At 56.0% G+C, this 16,169-nt stretch overlaps 1 protein-coding gene across 8 annotated transcripts in view; it reads right to left on the bottom strand.

Annotated features, from left to right (window-relative positions):
- RFX2 (regulatory factor X2) overlaps positions 1 to 16,169 on the bottom strand; it is a 92,125-nt gene that overhangs the window by 8,505 nt on the left and 67,451 nt on the right. For 6 of the 8 annotated variants that reach the window (XM_058728295.1, XM_058728298.1, XM_058728299.1 and 3 more), the window contains 5 exons: positions 11,100 to 11,174; positions 5,468 to 5,649; positions 3,929 to 4,048; positions 1,108 to 1,223; positions 62 to 180 (listed from right to left, as the gene is read on the bottom strand). In XM_058728295.1, the coding sequence (XP_058584278.1) occupies positions 62 to 180; positions 1,108 to 1,223; positions 3,929 to 4,048; positions 5,468 to 5,649; positions 11,100 to 11,174 (612 nt within the window). The remainder of the gene's footprint in view (positions 1 to 61; positions 181 to 1,107; positions 1,224 to 3,928; positions 4,049 to 5,467; positions 5,650 to 11,099; positions 11,175 to 16,169) is intronic. The other 2 variants (XM_058728296.1, XM_058728297.1) reach the window with 1 other exon arrangement.

The raw sequence follows: 16,169 nt of genomic DNA, 5'->3' as shown, positions 1-16,169 counted from the left end.
GGGGGCCCCCCCGCGGCCCAGGCCGTCTCCGGTGCGGGGGGGCGGGGGGGGGGACGGTCACCTCGCAGTGCCGCCGGTAGACCAGCTGCAGGGCCTTGACGTCGTGCAGTGTGATGCTCTCCTGCAGCAGGACGCTGCCCAGGTCAGGCGCGGGGAACTCCGGGAAGACGTGGGAGACATCTGGGGGAGGAAAGCGGGGGTTCACGGAGCTGCAGGAGGTCCGCACGCAGGAGTCGCTAGGAGGCCCCGGTGCCGGGGGACGCTGGCCCGGCGTGCCAGTGACGGCTCCACAGCCCCGGGTCTCACGACTTTTAAGCTTTGGTTTTCTCAGGGACAGAATGGGACAGGACTGTCCTCTCCCGGCGACAGCAAATACGCTGACACAGGTGGGCGCCGAGCCCAGGGCCCCGGCACTCAGCGAGCGCTCCCATCACCCCAGCGTGCACCCAGGGCAGCGAATCCGGGGAGGGGGCCAGCCGTGGCTGTCCCTGGTGACTTCCCAGAAGGGTCCTGCCTGGGCTCCAAAAATACACTAAAGATAGTCGAAGGCCACTGCTGTCTTCAGTGTGTGAGCCTATGGTCAGTGACCTCAGCAAGCCCCCCCCCCCCCCCCCCCCCGGGCCTGTCGCACAGTGTAGTCTGCGAGTTAGATGCTCCCCCGGGGCAGGGGTGGCGCCAGTGGGGAAGGGGGTCTTCCAGGGGAGGGCCGGGCAGCCCGGTGGCAGGGCCCCCGGAGGGGAGAGACAGTTTCAGGGAGTCCCGAGCATTCTAAAGGCTCTGGGGCAGCAAGGGGGAGAACTGAGGAGGGCGGCCAAGTCCTGAGCCAACAGGTTTTAAAATAATCTGGCCTTCCTTCTGATGGGCATTTCACGTTACGTATTCATTTTCCCGACGGTCACCTTGCACGTTAATTTGGGGGGCATCTGCGGATTATTCTGGAATCTTGGGGATACCATAGAACACCTCTATGTAATTTACAAGGTATTATACAAGAAAGCAGCCTAAAGCCCCCTGTAGGTGAACCCCGTGAGCAACTCAAGGAAGCCGGAGCTCTTCCAGAAGGCCCTGTGCCTGGGGGGGGGGGGGGGGGGGGGGGGAGGGGCTCACTGATGAACTGCTGGTGGTGCTGGCTCTGGGCGGCCATGGCCTGCTCTGGTGTGCTGTGCAGGCTGCCGTGCGAGCCACTGTCCCCAAGGCTGTCCGTCTTCTGGGCCGGCCGGTACCTGGACGGGGGACACAGTGCCACCGTGAGCCCCAGCAGTACTGCCCGCAGGGGCCTGGGGAGCAGAGAGCTGAGCAGGATTCAGTTTGGGGTGTGTGTCTGTGTAAATTTAAAAGCCTCCTGCTAAACTACACACAGCGTAAAACGTACCACCTTCACTGTCTCCAAGCACACAGCTCAGCGGCCTCAGGCACACTCAGCTGTCGTGCAGCCGCCCCCAATGTCGCCAGAACTTGCCATCTCCCCAAACCGAGACTCTGTCGCCATGAAGCACTGACTCCCCCCCCCCCCGCCCCCCCCTTGGCTCCCACCATCTACCCTCTGTCTCTGTGGATGGGACTCCTCTAGGGACCCCCTGTGCGTGGAACCCTCCAGTATCTGTCCTTTTGTATCTGGCTTATTTCACTGAACATAATGTCCTCATGGTCCATCCACGTTGTAGCAGGCGTCACGATGTCCTTCTTTTTTAGTGCTGAATGACATTCCAGGGTCTGGAGGGCACATCTGCTTATCCATTCATCTGCTGATGAGTCCTCAGGTTGTGTGTGTGTGTGTGTGTGTGTGTGTGTGTGTGTGTGTTTTCCCCCTAATACTTCTCTCTTAGAAGATAAGTGAATTTCTTCCTGCAGAGTCACAAGTATCTGACTATTACATAGTCTCAAAGGAAATTCCGGGACTTTCATTTTGCCTCGAGCCAGAACGCATGACCAGCCCGTCCCGGCAGCGAACTGCGCTCCCCGGGGCCCCGTGTCCCTTGAGCCCAGCAGGACGCTGTGGGGGCGGTGACAGCGTGTGGCGGCAAGAGCTGGGGGGGGGGGGGGGATCCAGCTCCAGCGGGGGGGGCCGGGCTTCTCGTGAGGACGGAGAAATGCCTCCCGGATGTGTGGTGGTTCCAAGTGTCAACAGCACGAGGTGCAGGGCTGGTCCTAAGATAACACGCCGCCTGGCATCATGAGTCACAGGTGTCTGCAGGGCCCGGACCAAACAACAAGAAGAAGCTACAGAGGCCACACTGTGCCCAGACAGGTACAGGAAGGACTGCTGGGTCCACTCTTCCATCTGTTGGCTCCCGGAGAACGTTCTAGAGATTCTCTTCCGTGGCCTCCGGCTCCCACGATTGAACATATGGTTTGGAGTCACTGGGATGGCCTTAGAGCGGCTAAAATCGGCGTTTAGCCACATACGGCTTGGCCAAGGTATGATGATGCCACGCGGAGGTGAGTGGGGCACGGTCCCTGCCCCGGAGCAGTCTGGATTCTGCGGAGAGGAGCCAGGGGCAGAGGGAAGCAGGGAAGGAGAGGTGACTGCGAGGCTGCCAGGGAGGTGACACTCGAGTGGGGCCCTGAACCAGGGGTCTGCAAATCCCAGCTGTGGAGAGCCAATTGTGCTCCTTGTTCTGTGAATAAAGTTTTTTTTTTTTTGGGGGGGGGGGTGTAAACAAGGTGATTTTATTAGAGCCCAGGACCTGTGGGCAGAAAGAGGTGCCTGCGAATAAAGTTTTACGGGCACACAGCCATGGTGCCCACTTGTCTAGGGATCATGCGGTGGCTTTCCTTCTACGATGGCAGAGCTGAACAGTCAGCAGAGTGTGTGGCCTGCAAAGCCTCAGAGAGATGCTCTCCGGCCCTTGACAGCAAAGTGTGCTGATCCCTGCCTTAAAAGATGAGCAGCTATGTGACGGGTAGAGAAGAGAACATTCCAGAAAATGACCGGGCCTTTCCAGCCATTGGATCAAAATGTCAGGAAGAGGCAGCCATTTAAGTATATAAGCTTCTTTCTCCAGGCTTCTTGGGTTCTTTTCAACATTCTCTTTTTCCCCTGTTGTTGAAAATTAAAGATCTATGATTTCAGCTCTTGTGATCTTCTGGAAAAGGCCAAACTATGGCAACCTCGGTGGCTGCCAGAGGTTGAGGGGAGGGAGGGGTGAGGAGGTGGGGCACAGGGGATTGCGAGGGCTGTGCAACTACCCTGTGTGACATTGTGATGCTGGATACACTTGCGTCCAAACCCATTTGTTTGTTTGTTTGTTTTTTTATGTTTTATTTTTGAGAGAGACAGAGCGCAAACGAGGAAGGAGCAGAGAGAGAGGGAGACACAGAATCGGAAGCAGGCTCCAGGCTCCGAGCTGTCCGCACAGAGCCTGATGCGGGGCTTGAATTCACAAACCGTGAGATGGTGACCTGAGCCGCAGTCGGACGCTTAACCGACTGAGCCACCCAGGCGCCCCCGTCCTAACCCATTTGAATGGAGCCCCAAGAGAGAACCCGAGCGTGGAGCATGGGCTTAAGGTGGTAACGAGGTGCCCACGCACAGCTCTGGTGCCATGTTGATGGGGGGGGGGGGCCGTGCGTGGGAGGACAGGGAGCATTGTACTTTCTGCCCAAGTTTGCTGTGAACCTAAAATGGTTCTAAAAAATAACGCCTATCTTTTTTTTTTAAAAGGAGAAAGGCTGAAGGCTCTGTTAGCTGGACGAGGTTGTGACTCCAGCCTCCTGTGCCTTGGCTCTCCCAGGACACTGGAACCAGAGGCTAATGTGAATTTATTTTTTCCATCATAGTTTGGAGAGGCCCCCCCCCCCCCCGCCCCCGTATATTTAGCGTTTGAGAAACACTTCTCTGTATGTTCTCCCAAGCGAAGCTCAGACCTGACCCCCACCTCGGGCAGGGAAGTCGGCCCGCGGGCTGGCTTTGGGCCAGGTCACTCACCTGGGCTTTTGGTGCAGGGGCTGCTGGCGCATGGCCATGTACTGGGTGTCCTCCTGCAGCCGGTTCAGGGGCGAGTCCGGCTTTAGACGGATCCCATAGTAATGATACTTGGAGTTGCCCCTAGAAACCAAGCATCTCAGGGTCAGCTCTCTTTGCAGACGTCCTCAACGACAAGACAGGTGCCGGGTCTTGGCCCTTTATTTCGGGTTCTTGGGTTCAGTGTCCCCTGGACCATATGGGAAATGTTCACAGGCTATTCCACAATCCGAGGGGTTTAGGAAATTCTATACTCGCCCCTCTCTTGGAGATTGCCTTCTTGCACTTAAGCAGCCTAATAGCTCTGAGAAGTCTCGCAATGGGAAACGCAGTCCGGCGTTGTGTGACCCGGCATGGCCTCCCGACCATCCTCACCGTCACCCCCATCAACACCATCGTTGTCAGCATCATCGACACCGCCTTCATTATCACCGTCACCCCCATCATCCCTATCACCACCACCACCGTCATCACCACCCCCATCCCGCCCCGCATCATCTAACAACATGATTTGGGAAATGGCACCTTTGTGGGAAACACTGTCATAGCTTATTATGGGAGACATGATGACCCAAGGGCTTTAGACATTTTGGTTAAGAAAACAGGTCAGAGGGGCTCTGTAGGAGAGAAGCACCGAAGGACAGACAGGTGTCTGGCAACGGGGACAAGCGGGAGGAGCGCGGGTCCTTTCTAGAAGAGGTAAGAGCTTAGCTGGTGGCAGGGGAGGGAAAGCAGTGGGGAGAAAAGCCCCGGTCCTGGCCTGAGGCCAAGCATCCGGGACGCTCTGACGGTGGAGGTCGGGCACGAGCCTTCTGGAGAGGACCCAAAGACAGTGGAGGCTGTGTCCCCAGAGACCAGGGGCTCGCTGTCCTTCTCCCCCTTCCTACCCTCCTCCGTCCAGCGATGTTGCGTAAGGATGTTCTGTTATGGGTCAGAGGATGGCCGAGAACCTTCTCTTGGCCAGACACCAGCTTCGGAGGGTGTACGCATGACCCCGACCCCACGTGTGACTTCACAGACAGCGGCCATGCAGGAAACAGCCTTCTGTGTGCTCTGGGCCACCCACTTTTTGTTTTCTAGCGGGGGGAGTGTTGGATTCGTGCCTGGGAAAAGTTTATGGCGCATGACGGTCCCTGGCTGCTGCAGGCCAAGGGCAGGCCCTGGGGGAGGGGTCCAGGCATGGCAGAAAGCACCAAGAGATGATAAATCAAACTCTACTAGATCATCCAGGGATGAAAGCCTGTTATTATGGAAATTGTTAAACAACGAGAGAGTGCTGGAGCAAAGCCCGTGTCACCGGGAGAGAGATGGCCACTGCCAACACCTTGGGCCGGCCAGTCCCGTGCCGCCAATTCAGAACAAACCCAAGTTCACCCAGGGGCACGCAGGTCAGGACACACGGGCAGGAGGGAGCCCACGTTCTCCCAAAGCTCAATATCTATACAGGGGACGCAGAGGATGGGCAGGCGTGGGACCCCCAGGCACCCCCGTGCGTGCACCCACCTGGTGCCCAGCCGCCGTGTCCGCAGCCCCATGAAAACCGAGCGGATCAGCTTCCCGAAAGAGGCAGCATTCACAGGGTCCAGCTTGTGCTCCTGGCAGTGCCGGAGGTAATGGTTGTAGAGAGAGCTTCTGGGGAGACTCACGCCTTCCGCGGTTTCGTAATTATCTAACAGCCACTGGAGCTGGATAAAGAAAGACACGCTCACGTTCGTCAGGATCCCCCCAAATGCTAACATGGACTCATTAAGAGAATCACATACGTTTTCCCCATTGATGTGGTGAAGAAATTCACATCCACAGTCACTGATTTGGGTTCGAGAGATTCTGGGCGCAGGAATTAATAGCTTCTCTCCATGCCTGTATTTGTTCCTTCAATTTCCAGCCTGGTTTTCAGATTCCTTGATTTGATTTTTAAAAGCCTGCGTGTGACTGAGACCTTTTGGGTTGGGTCTTCATAATCATTTGGACACCAAATGTCTCCTATACTTTCAGGAATGTCAGGACAAAGAGGATTGAAAAGAGCTTGATGGACCCATCAGCACTGCACCCCGCGTTAAACAGGGCAACCTTGGTCTTTATGGCTTGTCCACCTCTTGGCATCTTGCCCTTGAGGGACAAATCATTAATCTAAGGGTGAAGGTGGCTGGGGCTTGGCCACCTGTCTCATCCGCTGGTCACCGAATATAAAAGTCCTAGTTGAATTCTTGCCTTATTGCTTGGGCTGCTATTTCTTTGCCCCCAACCAGGACTTCCGCATCCTGGGGCGGTCAGATTGTACTAGAACAGGCCAAGAAGGAGGGGGTGATTTCCCAGACACTCCTTCCTCCTGCCCCTTTTCTTAATTGGGCTGTGAAGCCCCCATGGAGGGTACCTCACCGCAGCCACTGAACTGACTTCACCGGCCGCAAGTCTGCTGCAAGCCAGGGCCCTCCCCAAGGGCGGGGCCCATGGCATCTCCTGCCCTGCCCCTTTCCTTAGAGCTCTCAGGCCAGATGTCAGCGGCTACACTTCCTCCCCGAGGTAGGGGATGTGTGCAGACAGAATGGTCTCTGTTCCTATTGCCGGGGGGGCGGGGGGGGATGGAGTGGCCTGAAGACCAGGCACTCTGGAATTTGCTGTGTATTTTCTCTTAGTAAAGCTTCTTTTCTTTCTTTCTGAGAAAACGAAAACAAAACAAGACACGGGGCGACGGACCGACGGACTGACATATCCGCGCATCCCTGACTGAGAGATTGCAAATGCAAACGGGCCGCAATACCGAAAAGGCTTACGTGCGAGGTTTTGTGCCCAGGCCAAAAGGCAGGCTGAGCGAATCCACAGCAAGTCGCTGTCCCCCCAGAGCTCAGCCTCGGGCCAGAAGGGCGGGAGCCGGCCACACGGAAAGTCAGGTCCCGGCGGAGCCGCCTCCTTGGTCCCCCCTCGCCCCGACCCCTCTCCCCTTGGTGCTACGGGCCGAAGGCTTAGCTGCAAAGTCAGTGAGTAGTTCGCCAGCGTGGCAGTGCCCTCTGACCCCAGGGCGCACCCTCTTCCCCGCCCTGAGCACCCCTGCCGCCGGGGCTCCGGACGCGGAGCCAGGTGAGGAGGGGCTGGCGTTGGAGGGGGTCCTTTGAACCCTGAGCTTGTCTTCAGAAGACGTTCCCCCTCTGGAGCTGGCAGGCACACTTTATCTAATGCGTGTCTGCCCCGCGGGATTGAGAACCCCGGGCGGGTCGAGATGGAAGCGGCTCTGTCCACATCCGCACCCCAGGATCCTGACGATGCCTCAAGAAACACGGAGGCACAGAGGGGGGCCCCCCCGTGTGCGGGAAGCCGAGGGCGAGGAGGCCGAAGACTTGTCTCTCTGCCACCCCGGGCAGGGGGGCGGGGGGCACACGGTGCCGTGTCTGAGGGGTCCTCTGGGGCCGGAGAGGGGGTGAGGCCAGACTCTGGGGGGTGGGCAGGACGGGGCACCGGCTCATGTGTGTGAGGGCACAGGACTGGCTCACACGTATGAGGAAGTGTCGGGAAGGATGCTCGCTTCACCTCGTCACTGCCCCTGGCCCCGTGTCGTTGACGTTGGAAGTGGACCTTTTACTTGGGTTGGTATGTGGACGTTGACATCGACGACGCATCGGTAGCTCGACAACAAGTTCTTCCCAAGCCGACGGAACCCCAGAGAGAACGGACCCCGCTAGCAGCCCCCCAAAGAACGGTCAGTTACACTCTCTCTCTCTTTTGCGCTGAGGAGGTACCCAGAGGGAAGCCGTTTCAAGCGACCAATGACTCGAGTCATGAGGGAGCTGAGAGAGGGCGCCATGGGGAAGCATTCTAGCGAGGGAACAGCCTGTGCAAAGGCTCTGGGGCGGCACGGCGCCTGGTGCAGTGGAGGAACAGTGAGGGGCCTGTGTGGCTGGAGACAGAAGGAGGAGGGGAGGGAGGGAACAGGGCAGGTCGGGCAGGGCCCCAGAGGCTGTTTCGATGACGCAGGCTTCTACTTGGGAATGTGACGGGGGGACCCGGAGGCTTCTGAACAGAGAAGTGCCGCGATCTGACTCTGGTTCCAGTAGGACCACCCTCACAGCTGCTGCGAGAAGGGCCTGGAAGCTGGGCGAGGGCAGTGGCCAAGGGCTGGCTAGGTGGTGGCCGTGACACTCCATGGGAGAGATGGTGGTGGCGGGGGTGGCGGGGTGGGGAGGGGGGCTGTGGTGGAGGAGGAGGGAGAAGTGGTCTGATTCTGGATCTTTCCAAAGGTGAGGTCAAGAGCATCTGGCGGGGGGGGGGGGGGTTGGGGAGGAGGGTGGGAAGCAAGGGTGCCCCGCAGCAGAGGGCGGGGGGCACAGGGTTCGGGGCAGTCAGGGCTCCGCTTGGGACACACGGTGCTGGGCCCCAAGCCGCAGGAGGGTCCTGGAGGGCAAGCTTCGGGAGAGGCCGGGGGGGGGGGGGGGTGCCCACTGGGAAACAGCCTTCCCCCCAGGGAGCCAGGGTGGGGTCAGCAAGCCGGGGACCATCTCACGGAGCCGCCAATTCTAGCCAAGCCCCAAGCCTGGCCTGCAAGTTACGCCTGGTCGTCACACGGGCCTGCAGTCAGCCACCAGCTGATGGCCAAGCGCCCTTTGACGATCTGTTTCTCCGTTAAAAAAAAAAAAAAGTCATATAATCTGAATACACTTAATCTAACAACAGGTGCTCCTCCCAGGGTTGGAAAATAACAGTTCACTACAGTGGACCACGGCTGTCCCCACAGGACAGTGACTGAGCCACCGGTGTGTGTGGGGGGGTCCCTGAGTGGGGGTGTTGTTCAGTGTGGGGATCTGGCTGAGGGGCAGCCCTGGGAGGAGCCCAGGCCCCTCCCCTGCTCAAGGAGGGGGACCTCGACCCCAAGTTCCTCTCCCGGGGCCAGGCGCACACGGGGGCTGCCTCCAAGCGGTGACTGCGGGTGGGGAAGGCGTTTCCGCCCCCAGGGCCCCGCTTCACATCCTTGGAAACAGCTCTCCCACGTTTCCTGCCACTACATCTGCCCGCCCCCAGCTCAGAGACCGCTTGAGGCCCCCCTTCTCCCGTGGGCCTTTCAACCCCAGGCTGGAAAGTTCCTTCCACCTGCACACCCCCTGGTCGCGGCCCCTTCAGGGCATCTTGGGGAGCTCCAGGGACGGCGGCACTGGCTGCGTGTGGAAGGCGCTGTCCAGCCTCCCAGGCTCGGGGCATCTCGCCCGCCCTGCCCAGCCTACGACGGCGCTTCGAGAAGCGAACTCTGCGGAGCGTGACAACCAGTTCCGGCTGAGGACTCCCACGGCGGGACTGTGTGCACACTCACGTGTCACCTGGGCGCACGTTCTCACACACGCTTGGCCACTGTGCTCCCTGGAGTGAGATTCCCTTGTTCCTTCTGCTTCCTATTCAGCACGGGTCTGGTGGGGGTGGGACGGCACGACCCAGGCTTTCCGACACGGGTCGGCTGGGAGGCCACCAGGAAAGCGGGTCCGTGGGGCCCAGCCCTCAACCAGACTCCTATGCGCTGGGGCTGGGCTGGCAAAGGAGCGGGACTCGGCCAGCGTCGCCCAACACAAGAGCGCTGTGGGCCGCAGGCGGCCGTGGTGACAACCATCGTGAGCGAGCGTGGGACACATGGGCCCCACCTATCGGCCGGGACACGTTCCCTCCCTCCCTCCCTCCCTCCCGGCTCTCACACCTCCCGGGACGAGCTCTAGGTGGGTCTCTCATTCCGGTGTGTGTGGCTGAATCTTCAGAAAGATCTTATTTCTAGTCTCTGATTCTAGGCCGCCAAGCCCACACCCTGCTTCTCGCAGCGCCTGATGCCCGAACGAGACTCAACGACACACGGCCAGGGAGGCACGGACGCGGGGCAGGTTTCCTGCTGGGAAACCGAGGGGCAGGGAAGCAGTCAAAGCAGCCTCCTTCCAAAGGAAGTGTTAGAAGCCGGAAGCACCCCTGCGGCCAGAGACAAGCGGCTCATGCATGTCCCCCCAACATTTCAAATCCCCCCCGCGAACCCCGCCTGCCCGGGGCTTGCGCCCCGTATGCTGCCTTCCGCGGGGCCGACCCGGCGCTGGGCCGGCAGGCCGAGTCACGGCCACGCGTGTTTGCGTCGGGGCCCTGCTGAACAGGGCTGCCGTTGCGCAGCCTTGGCCACGTGGTGCCTTCCGGGTTGCAGACCGAGGGGTCTTCTCCCCCAGCTCGTCTGCAGATGCTCCCCTCGCCAGGTCTGCCCGCAGGGCTGACGTCATCCGGCAGGAACGGGCGACGGGGAGGGCAGGAGCCACCTGCTCTGGGGGTGGGGGACACTCAGCAGGGTCCTGACGCTTCGATTCACTTACGGCTTCAAGACAGCGGGTGTGAGGCTGCTCTTCCTTCCCGTGACCGGCCCTCTGAGGCCCTCGTCACGCGTCCCTGGGGCAGCACAGCGCACCCGTGCCGAGCCACCCACCTGGAAGTGTCTGCACCTTCCCCGAGCGCGGTTTCAGCCCCACCATCACTGCCCTTTCTCGTGCCCTGTGTGAATGTCGGCCACGACCAGAGCCTTGATGGGGTCGTAGTTGGGCAATAAAGACTCTTAGCCGGTCACCTCTGCCAGTCCCGTCCCGCCCCGCGCAGCTGCCCAGGGACAGGGACGCTGGCCGTCTCCTTGGCGAACAACCTGCCATCTTGGTTTCCCCGGAGGGAGGCGAGGGAGGTGGACCCTACAGTTAGAACAGGCAGACGTTTGCTGGTTTGCACTTTTCTCAAATTGCCTGTTGGTTTGGTTTTTTTTTTTTTTCCCCCCCAAAAATCTGATCGCAGAAAATGCAGCTAAGAGTCACCGTGGCACCCGCTTCTCCTGTTGTGGCCACCGCTTCTCTCCGTGTCACTTTACTGGTTCTGCCTCTTCCCTGCCAGGCACTCGGGGAGCTGCGGCACGCGTATCACACACGTTAGTCCCACCGCCCGCCAGAAGGGGCGGGTGCTGTCACCAGCTACCTTGGCAAGTGGAGACTCCTCTCCCGCACGCGGGTGAAAGGCATTCTGGCCGGATGTGGAGCCCTAGATTGGTGGCCCCCCTATCTCTCGTGTCACGTCACGGTCTTCGCTGGCTTTTAAACTGTCTGTGAAGGTCACGAGCGCGGCAGGGCAGACTGCCAGATCGACACACACTTACATGGCTGTTGAGTAAACCGCTTTTGTGTGAGGTGATCCCTTCGCTTTTTTGGAGGTTTTCGATCGCCATTTCAAGCTATAGAAAATGTGTGCAGAAACAAACAAAACAAAACAAAATGGAAAAAAAAAAAAAGGAAATCAGATGGTTAGCATCAGCCAAGATTTGTTTTTATTAATATCCAAATAATGATTTAAGCGCCTACAAAATAAAAACCAGGCTGGACACAGGCGGGGGGACGGTTAAGTTGTGAGTTCAAGCTGCGGCCGGGAGTGTTATTCCTGCCATGCAGGCGAGCCGGGGCGGGGCGGGGTGGGGGGGGGGCACAGGCAGCAGGATGAGTTGTGCTGTGAATGTTGGCGATTGCGTTGTAACACAACACGTGCACACGCAGAGCACGAACGCTGAGCCGAGGCGTAAGTTCACGTATAAGCAAAGCCAGCACCATAATTGCCCGCCGCTCCCCTGGACCCGTCATCGTCATCGGTTGCCAGGGAGAATCAGCTGTCTACCCAAGGGCAGCCAGCGGCGCTGACTTCCTGGCCAGCCTGTCCTGTCACAGAGCTCAGAGCCTCCCTCCTGGATGCTCCAGGAAAATAGCAACGAGGCCGGAGACCCTGGCCCTGCCATCGGGAGGCGTAGGGGCCACCGGGCATGTCAGAGAGATAAGCTCCTGAATGTTGAATGAAGCGTGGGCTGGGCAAAGAGGGTTATACAGGAAGGAGAACGAGTCGCAGGGGGACGTCACGTGAAGCTAACAGTGGGCCTTCCTGGGGGAAGGGGCTTCTGAGTTGGGTCCCGAGGACTTCCTGGAGGCAAGGAGCTGAGGTGGTGCAGTGGGTCGACGCACAGGAGGAAATAGCCGGTTGTGGGCGGGTCCCACCACATCTGTCCGTGCTGAATGTGACTTGTGCACGTCAAACGGAAACTGAAAATCTGCTGGAGGCCACCACGCAGGCCGAGGACTGCAATGGAAGGAAGTAAACCTAATGCGCTGACTTTCCTCAAACACGCACGGAAGGCAGACCTCAGTGATGCTCGTGCAGAGAGCAGGGGGAACACGTATTTCGGAAAGCGCAGCTGGACGGGGCTCCTGGGGCTGAGTGCGGGAGCAAGAGGGTTACTGCTTTGCCCATCACCTCTTTTGACCGCTGTGTGTGTGTGTCCGCTGTCCTCACTGTTACCCAACACTGTGCCGACATTCTAGCCGGGGGGTCAGGCAACAGTGAGGAACCAAAGGCATCCGTATTGGAAAGGAAGAAGTAACGTGCGGATAACATGATCTTAAATACTGAAAATCCTGAGGGACCCACCAAAGCACTGTTAATGCTGATAAACAACCCAGCAGAGTTGCAGGTTACAAGATCAATGCCCACAAATCGGTTCTGTCTCAACAATGAGCAACAGGCGAACGAAATAAAGAAACAATCCCGTTTGCAGTAACGTCAAAGAAAATCCAATACCTAGGAATGAATTTAACCAACAAGGTAAAGCATTTGTACATTACACTATAAAACGTTGTTGAATGAAATTAAAGACCTAAATAAGCAGAAGATATCCTATATTCACGGGCTGGAAGACTTAATATTTAGATGGCAATACTCTCCAGGTTGATCTATAGACTCCAAGCAATCCTTATGAAAATCCTCTATTAAACTTCTGACTGCTTTTTCAGAAACGGACAAGATGATCGTAAAATTTGTATGGCATTGCAAGGGACCCCGGATAGCCAAAACAATCTTGAAAAAGAAGGACAAAGTTGGAAGGTTCACGTTTCCCAGTTTCAAAACCTACTACAAAGTTACAGTAACCAGAACAGTGCAGTACTGGGATAAGGAGAGACATATAGGTAGATGCATATAGACCAGTGGGGTGGAATCAAACTTCCAGGAAGAGTCCCATATATCTGTGGTCAACTGAGTTTTGATGAGGGTGTCAAGAGCATTGAATAGAGAGAGTAAACTTCCGAACAAGTGGGTTTCCACAGGCAAATGAATGAGGTTGGCCCCCCATCTCACCATATATACAAAAACAACTCAAAAATGAATCAAAGAGCTAAATGTAAGAGACACAACTGTAAAACTCTCGGAGGAAAATATAAGGTAGTCACGTAAAATAAGTTTATCTTCATGACCTTGGATTTGGCAGTGGATTTTTAAAATTTTTATTTATTTATTTATTTATTTATTTATTTATTTATTTATTTATTTTTGAGACAGAGACAGAGCATGAGTGTGGGGGGGGGGGGCGGTGCAGACAGAGAGGGAGACACAGAATCCGAAGCAGGCTCCAGGCTCTGAGCTGTCAGCACAGGGCCCGACGCGGGGCTCGAACTCACCGACTACGAGATCATGACCTGAGCCGAAGTCAGACGCTTAACTGACTGAGCCACCCAGGCACCCCTGGCAATGGAGTTTTAGATATGATGCTAAAAGCACAAACAAAATATTTAAAAAAAAAATTCTTTACAAAGATAAATGGGACTTTATCCCACAGGATGGGAGAACGTATTTGCAAACCGTATTTCTGATAAGGGTCTCGTATTCAGAACGTATAAAGGACTGTCACAACCCAACAACAAAATGGCAAATGACTCAATTAAGAAATGGGCAAAGGACTCGAACAGACCTGTCTGCAGGAGGCACATGGGAAGATACCGAGCATCATTAGTCACTAGGGAAACACAAGCCCAAACCACGGTGACACAGCACCTTCACACGCACTGGTACGGCTACTAGAAAAGAAAGAAAGAAAAGAGAAAGGACCCTCACACGTGGCCGGTGGAATGTAAAACGGTACAGCTGCTGTGGAAAACAGGCCGGTAGTTCCTCAAAAAGTTGCACAGAAACTCAGTTGAACTATTACGGCTCAGCAATTCCACTCCTGGGTACACAAATGTCTGTAGCGGCATCATTCATAATGGCAAAAAAAAAAAAAAAGGAAAAATCCGAGTGTCGGTCACAGACGACTGCATATATGCATCCAACGTGGTATATCTATACAATGGAATGTTCCTCGTCCACAAAAAGGAATGAGGTAGTGATACACGTTTACAATGCGGATGGGCCTCAAAAGCATGACGCTCAGTGAGAGAAGCCGGTCACGAAAGCCCAGGTAGCGTATGGTTCCATTTACGTGAAATGTCCAGAACAGGCAAATCCATAGGGACGGAAAGCAGACTAGCTGCCTTAGGCTGGAGGAGGAGGGAGTGGGGGGCGGGGGAGGTGACTGCCGATTGGTCAGGGTTACCAGTTTACAGCGTGTTTCCTTCTAGGGTGATGACAATGTTCTAGAACTACTAGATAAAGTTAATGGTTGTACGGCATTGTGACTGTACTAACTGCCATTGAATCGTACACTCAAAAAAAATTTTTTTTAACGTTTATTTACTTTTGAGAGAGAGACAGGCAAAGCGTGAGTGGGGGAGAGGCAGAGAGAGAAGGAGACACAGAATCGGAAGCAGGCTCCTTCCAGGCTCCGGGCTGTCAGCAGAGTCTGACGCGTGGCTGGAGCCCACGAACCGTGAGATCATGACCTGAGCCAAAGTCGGAAGCTTAACCGACTGAGCCCCCCGGGCGCCTCTGCATTGTATACTTTTAAATGGTTAAAAAGATGCATTTTATGTTACGTGAATTTTACCTTGATTTAAAAAAATATACAACCAATTAAAAAACCTATTGTTCTCTTGCGATTTGAATGGATCTTTTGCCCACATGTATGGTTTTTGTAACATCACACACTGGTCACGTGGAAAATATTGGCTCACCGAGTTTCCGGATGTTCCAAATGATGACGCGCTTCACTAAACGCTATTGAAAATCGCATTTGTTATTATCACTACCAAGCTCATCAGGAGGATACCAGGTTTTCAAAATTCGAAGTTTTCTTTTTTTGGTTGAAAATCTACTGGCAACCAAATTAATTCCCCTCCCCCCCGCCCCCCGGACCCATCCGCCTCGTGCTCTGCTCTCCTTTTTGAGAAAAATGCCTGCCAAATCCTCCAGTCTGAAAACCCATCATTTGTCTGTTATTCCTTCAAGCAAACACTGTGTTTCGTGACAGAAGTGGCTGGTGCAGCTCACAGTCATCTGCCCGGCGGCTCTTCCTTAGCACAGTCATCACATTTTGGCAGAGAAGTGCCTTTTGTCACCCAGAATATTAGAAAGGACTGGGGTTTCATACAATGACTGTTTACTGCTTCACCGGGGACCTCAGGTGAACCGTAACAGCAAGTTGCAGTGCGGAATTCGCTGCTTCTCTTCTCTTTTTCGCTGTGAGCGCAGGGTGGTGCAGAAGCCGGTGGCTTCTGGGAGAGTCTGACGCCTCCGCCTTGCTCGAGCCTGCGTTTGTGCCCCGGGGGCGCATCGATGTTGATTTTGCACAATCAGTGCAAACGTCAGCACTGGGAAAGCTGGCAGACTGATGGCTTAGTATTATTATGAAAACAGTTCTGACCCGGTGGGCCCCCGGGCCGGTCTTGGGGACACCCAGAAGAGTGCCAGATGTCTTGAGGACTGCCTGCTAAAAACTGTAGAGCTACGAGTATCGAGCATCGTGGAAAAGCACACAACTTAAGGCTGGCTGCAGAAGACCATCCTGAAGAACCCATAGCTATTAAATAGGGTCCGCTCAAGCCCACGGGTGCAGAGAATTAATTTAACGCACAGTGGAACCTCCCCCAGGTGTTCGTTGTGTTTTGAAATCAAAACGACAGTTGGGGTGTCTGGATGGCTCAGCCCCTTGAGCATCTGACTCTTGATTTAGGCTCAGGTCATGATCGGAGGCTCGTGGGATCGATCCCTACATCAGGCACCGTGCTGAGCTTGGAGGCTGCTCGAGGTTCTCTCTTTCTCCCTCAGTCTCTGCCCCTCCCCTGCTCGTTCTCTCTCTCTCAAAATAAATAAATAAATAAACATTAAAATAAAATTAAGACGTCGAGTAAACATCAGAAGGCGATAAAGAAGGTAAGGAGCCCCCAGCCCAAGGTCAGAGGGGGAGGTTAACGCCCAGCAGGCAGCGCTGGAGGCGCAGTGCGCACGCCGGTCCAGCAGAGGGCGCTGCGGCGCCACCTCC

This window comes from Neofelis nebulosa, chromosome 4, assembly GCF_028018385.1.
Source record: "Neofelis nebulosa isolate mNeoNeb1 chromosome 4, mNeoNeb1.pri, whole genome shotgun sequence".
NCBI lineage: Eukaryota > Metazoa > Chordata > Mammalia > Carnivora > Felidae > Neofelis > Neofelis nebulosa.
Note: the sequence above shows the minus strand (reverse complement) of the source record. Positions and strands in the feature narration are given on the sequence as shown.